A 4,838-nucleotide genomic window follows, 5' to 3' on the forward strand; every position below is an offset into this window, starting at 1 on the left:
CCGCACTACTGTAGAGGTACGAACAGGTATGCAGATCGCGGCGCGCCGACACTGGCACGGCGTCAGAGCCAATATTGAGCAAGGGCTCTGCTGGCCACCCGACTCGCCGGTCCCTTCGGGCTCACAGCACGGCTGGCCATCGCGTGAACAGGACGTGCCCTTCCGTTTTAAGGCAGTTCAATACCTTCCCCACGGGACACCAGGTCGGTATCCGGCTAAACCACACGACCCCGAGAAACGCATAAGCCGCCCCGGCGCTGCCTCCGATTCCGGCCGTATCGGCCATTTCGCTGGGGCGGCTTATGCGTTTCTCGCCAAAATGGTAAAGATGTCGAGCCAAAGCTGTTGACGCCGAGTTCGGCACCCGATTCGCCTTAAAACTGAAGGCGGGGGCGCGGCTCGGAGATGGCAAGGCACGGCGAGTGCAAACGTGCGGCTATTATGACGCTTTAGGGGCTCCAAAACCTCCTTTTCAGTGGTAAGCGCCACCTGGCACCTCGCGCCGTGCCCCCCAGCCGCGTGTGCGATCGCCCACGGATCCGGGGCGGGGGATGGGAGCCCGAAACGTCCACACAAGTATGCTCGGAGGCTCGTCAGAATGGTTTTTCAAGCGTTGTGTCATCGTGCTCTTACCATGTTCAATCCCCCCTCCGGGTGATGCCAGGGCAGCAAAACGGGCTACGGGTGGTGCCATGCAGCCAGCCTGACCCCCTAGAGCCGCCCGGCACCACCGCACCGGTGCGAGGCGTGATCGTGCTGCTTGGGGTACATTGTTGTTTTCATGGGCTCGAATGCGGTGTGAAAAAGGCGCTCCGAGGCACGTGTATATTATTTTTGCTTGGCCGGCCCTCATGCCGGGGTAGGTAGGTAGGGTCTGGGCCCTCCCGTCGGGTTTTTCCCTCTCTTCACGCCGGAATTTTCACAGCAGAAAAAGAAATTTTCCGCCCAAATCACGATGTCAACCCTCCCCAAGTCGTTGATCTGGTGCTTGTAGGGCTTGAGAGTGGCCTGCCATGTCACAGGAAGGACTGTGGTTGCAGGATAGTACCACCAGCCATCACTTTAGTTGGTATAGTACCCCACCTTCACCCATCGATTGATTTCTTTTTTAGTTTCCCATAAGTAAGGTAGGTAGGTAGGTAGGTAGGTAGGGGCAGGGCAGGGGCCGGTCAGGTTTTTGCAGAATTTCAGCATGAGGGCCGGCCAAGCAAAAATAATATACACGTGTCCGAGGTGCCGATTTTGCACGAGAGTGCGAGGTTCGAGCTCTCGTGCTCCGTCCACAGGCTGCGAGCCGTCGAGTGCTCGCTTCGCACTTTCCATTGGGTCCGTTGGCGCATATCGGGCGCCTCGCAGGCACGCCGTCCCCTCGTCTCTGTGGAGGAGATGCGTCACCCGGTTGCACTCAAATCGCAGCCGAACGCCATATCGCTCCGTGTGCCCCACCGGTGGCTAGCCTGCCGCCACCGCTTCTTCGCACTTTCCATCAGATGTGTGGGCGCGGGGCGGATGCCTCGCCGGCAGCCGAGGTGCTCTCTCCTCGGATCCTTTGCGTCACCCGCAAAAAGTTCTTCGGAAGCCACTGCCGTCTGGGCACTCCACCAGCCCTCCTCGCCTTTTGAGGCTGGGATTGGTGTCGCCCGTGGCATCTGCGCCGGTCGAGAGCTTCCACGTCGCTCATGCGCATCAGGGCGAGCGAAACGCTCGCCCTCGGACCGGTTGCCTCTGTAGAAGCTAGCCCGCTACTGTGCACCACGCTGTGTCCCTCTCTCAAAGAGGGTGTGTGTGACGATACGTTCCTTCTAATCTATACCCGTGCCGAAAATCACACGCACACACATCTGAATCACACACACATCTGAAGACAACTATCTGAATCACACGTCGGTCTAGGTCAACATCTCAAAGTCCGAGTCTGTGTCCTCGGCAGGCTCCTGCTCCGCCGCTGCGCCAAAGGCGGTCAGCGTTGCGGAGCCTGTGTGCGGCAGTTGGCGCTGGACATAGGCTAGACGTAACAGCGTGCGCACGTCGTTTCGGCGCTGTGCGACGAAGGCGTTGTTTTTTGCCTTCGCCGTCTTCATCGCCGTGCAAGTCCGCCGCATGCCGTTGAGCGGGGTGATCTCCTCACGCCTGCGGGGGCGGCGCGACACCGGTCAGCCTTATCGCAGGCATGCACACACACACACAGGGAGAGCGCACCCGCGAAGGTACTCGCTGAAGGAGCGAGTCAGGTCGCTCCTCACGTAGTCGACAGCCACCTCCGCGACAAAGTCCACCCAGAGCGCGCACTCGTGAGTGCAAGACTGCAGCTGCACATCCACCACCTCCAGCGCCCAGCCGGCGGCAGGCCCGGGGCTCCGGTGGAAGCAAGACGCGATGCCCGAGTCGATTGCGCCGCCATAGGGCTCGTGGTAGAGCACCCGTCTCTGGTCGACGAAGAAGAGGAGCTGGTGCCAGTGCCCGCCAAACTCGCTGCCGTCGGTAAAGCGCTGCATGACCAGCTTGCGCTCCGTCGGTGCCTCGCCCGCGAACAGCTTCGCCACTCACCCGGTGGGGGCTCCCGATTTGAAGCGGTTGAAGAGCGATCCGGCGCGAATCGTCATCCCCGAGATCGGCGCCCTCGCCTGCACGTCCTGGCTGTCGGCCCACGGTGAGAGGTCCTGCATGTTATGCACAATGATGTCGTTCAAGTGCTCGTCGTACCTGTCCGTCGGCACGGGGCAGCTCGAGCGACGCTGGGTCGCCCGGCCGTAGAGCGTCGGCTCTAGCTCTGTCCACGAGATGCCGAGCCCAGCTTCTGAGGAGACGGTAGACGAACCGGCCTGGGCGGAGCCAGCAGCACCGCTAGAGGCCGCATCCGTGGTGGAGCTAGAGGCCGCGGCGGAGGAAGTGGCGGCGGCGGAGCTGGCAGAGCTGGTGGCGGCCGCGCGGTTGAGAGTGGCGGCGGAGGCGGAGGTGCCAGTAGCGGTGGCGGAGGAGGGAGGGTCTGCGCGTGCCCGAAGGCGACGAAGTAGGTCACGCGCGAGAAGGTGAACTCCACCTCTTGCATGCGCTGCACCCGGTGGACGGCCCGGTCGATGAGGGAGCACGTGCCCGCGCTCGGCAGCCGCACGCGTGCGATATCGTCGTCCGAGATGTCGAACAGGAGCGTGGCGCCATCCCGAGCGAGCGACGCAGCGCCGCGCATCGAGATTGAGCGCTCCGTCCCGCTTTTGTGGCGGTACAAGTACACGGCCTTGCGCAGGGCGGCCGAGTAACGATTACCCGTCATGTTTTGACGCAGCGCGTACTCGATGCGATTGCGTGGCCGGCCGCGCTGCGGCCGGCGCGCCTCCGCTGCCCGCACCTCCGCCGCGCGCTGCCACAGGCCGAGGAGCGAGTCGGCCTCTGTCGGCTCCACCTTGCCGAGCACGCCGGGCAGGTGGAGCGAGAAGAGCTTCACGTCGTCGATCGCCTGCAGGGCGGCCCGCTGCAACAGCGGAGTGTTGAGCGACGCCTGCAAGACGTCGAGGCTGTAGAGGCCCGGGAGCGTCGGCACGTCGCTGGGCTCGTACACCAGCAGCAGCTGCGAGCGAAACGCTACGCCGAGGGAGCGGCCGGAGCGGCCCTGTACCTCTGGCCGCATGACGAATTCGCACATCATCAACTGAATGAATGCACCCCCGCCAAAGTGTCGCAGCGGGTTCGAGAGCTTCAGCGCCAGTTCTCGAACGAGCCTCGTCGTTGCCGCCGCGTGCAGCCGCTGCCGCCGCCGCTCCTCCTCGCGCAGCCCTACGACTTGCAAGTCGAGCCGGGCTTGGGCACGCAGCTCGCGAGGCGTCGGCACGCCTGATGTTTGCGTCCCGGTTGTCGCTGTAATCGCTTCGCGAGCGGCGGCACGGTGGCCAACCTCCTCCAGCTCGAGGCGTCCGATGTCTGCCACCAGCGTGAGCACGCTTGCTTGCTGCTGCTGCTGCTGCTGCGCAGGCTCCGCTGGAGCACTGCTCAGAGAGGGAGGTTCCTCGTCAACCTCCATGCGATCTCCGTTCGAGGCCGCAGCCGACGAGCCGCCGACGAGCCGCTGCGGCGCTGCACGGGAGAGCGATCCTCGGCGTCCGTGCTCTCTCTGGTTGTAGATCCCGTCGCGGCGGCCCTCGTCGCTCGTGCTATGCAGCTCCATGGCCTCGCCGAGGACGTCGCCAACCGTAGCATGCCGCGGTGCTCTCAGGTTCTTTGCGACGCCGACTCTGCGCGAGCCAGCACGGCTTTGCGGCCGCGAGGACGTTGCACTCGGCGAGGGCGCCTGTTGTGACGAGATCGGAAGCGTGAGATAGCGACGACTGCGCAGGCACAGAGTCGCAAACTGGCGGTACCGAGCGGCGATCTGGTCCTGGCCTGGAGCCGGGACGGACTCCTTGGCCGCTTTTGCGACGCTGTCCCAGGCCTGCGCCCGCTCTTTTCGGCATGGCTCGAGCACGAGACAAGTCGGAAAACCGCGACAACTTCGGCGGGCATTCACAGATTTTTACCACCTCGGAAGCAACGCCTGTGTGTTCACCGGTGCTAGAGAGTGTCGAAAAGGAGTCCACACTGCATTCATCGACATCAACGCGCCCCGCTGCGCCGCGCTACTCGCGAGAGCGGGAGGAGATTTGGGGAGATTGTCGGGAGATTTCCAAGATTGTCACCGGGGTGTGCGTGGGTAAGTCGTGCGTCCTACGTGCCAAGGCGATGTGCATGCTAGTCTGGCTCGTCCCAATACGCTCAGGGGGCCGAGAACAGCGCTCTGTCGCGCGCTACTTTCCGTGCTGCTGAGAGAGGCCCGGAGGGGCCCACCACGGCCCACGCTCGCCTCGGAA

General features: G+C 63.6%; 1 protein-coding gene across 1 annotated transcript; it reads right to left on the reverse strand.

Moving 5' to 3' along the window:
* Positions 1–1,889: 1,889 nt before the first annotated feature.
* On the reverse strand, positions 1,890–4,159 carry EMIHUDRAFT_121280 (hypothetical protein; the record flags this gene model as incomplete). Its single annotated transcript, XM_005758860.1, has 3 exons — positions 1,890–2,130; positions 2,200–2,519; positions 2,843–4,159. 3 exons carry the CDS (start codon positions 4,157–4,159, stop codon positions 1,890–1,892), a joined length of 1,878 nt encoding a protein of 625 aa, XP_005758917.1.
* Between the last annotated feature and the right edge of the window lie 679 nt (positions 4,160–4,838).

Source organism: Emiliania huxleyi (genome assembly GCF_000372725.1).
Source record: "Emiliania huxleyi CCMP1516 unplaced genomic scaffold EMIHUscaffold_833, whole genome shotgun sequence".
Taxonomy (NCBI): Eukaryota; Haptophyta; order Isochrysidales; family Noelaerhabdaceae; genus Emiliania; species Emiliania huxleyi.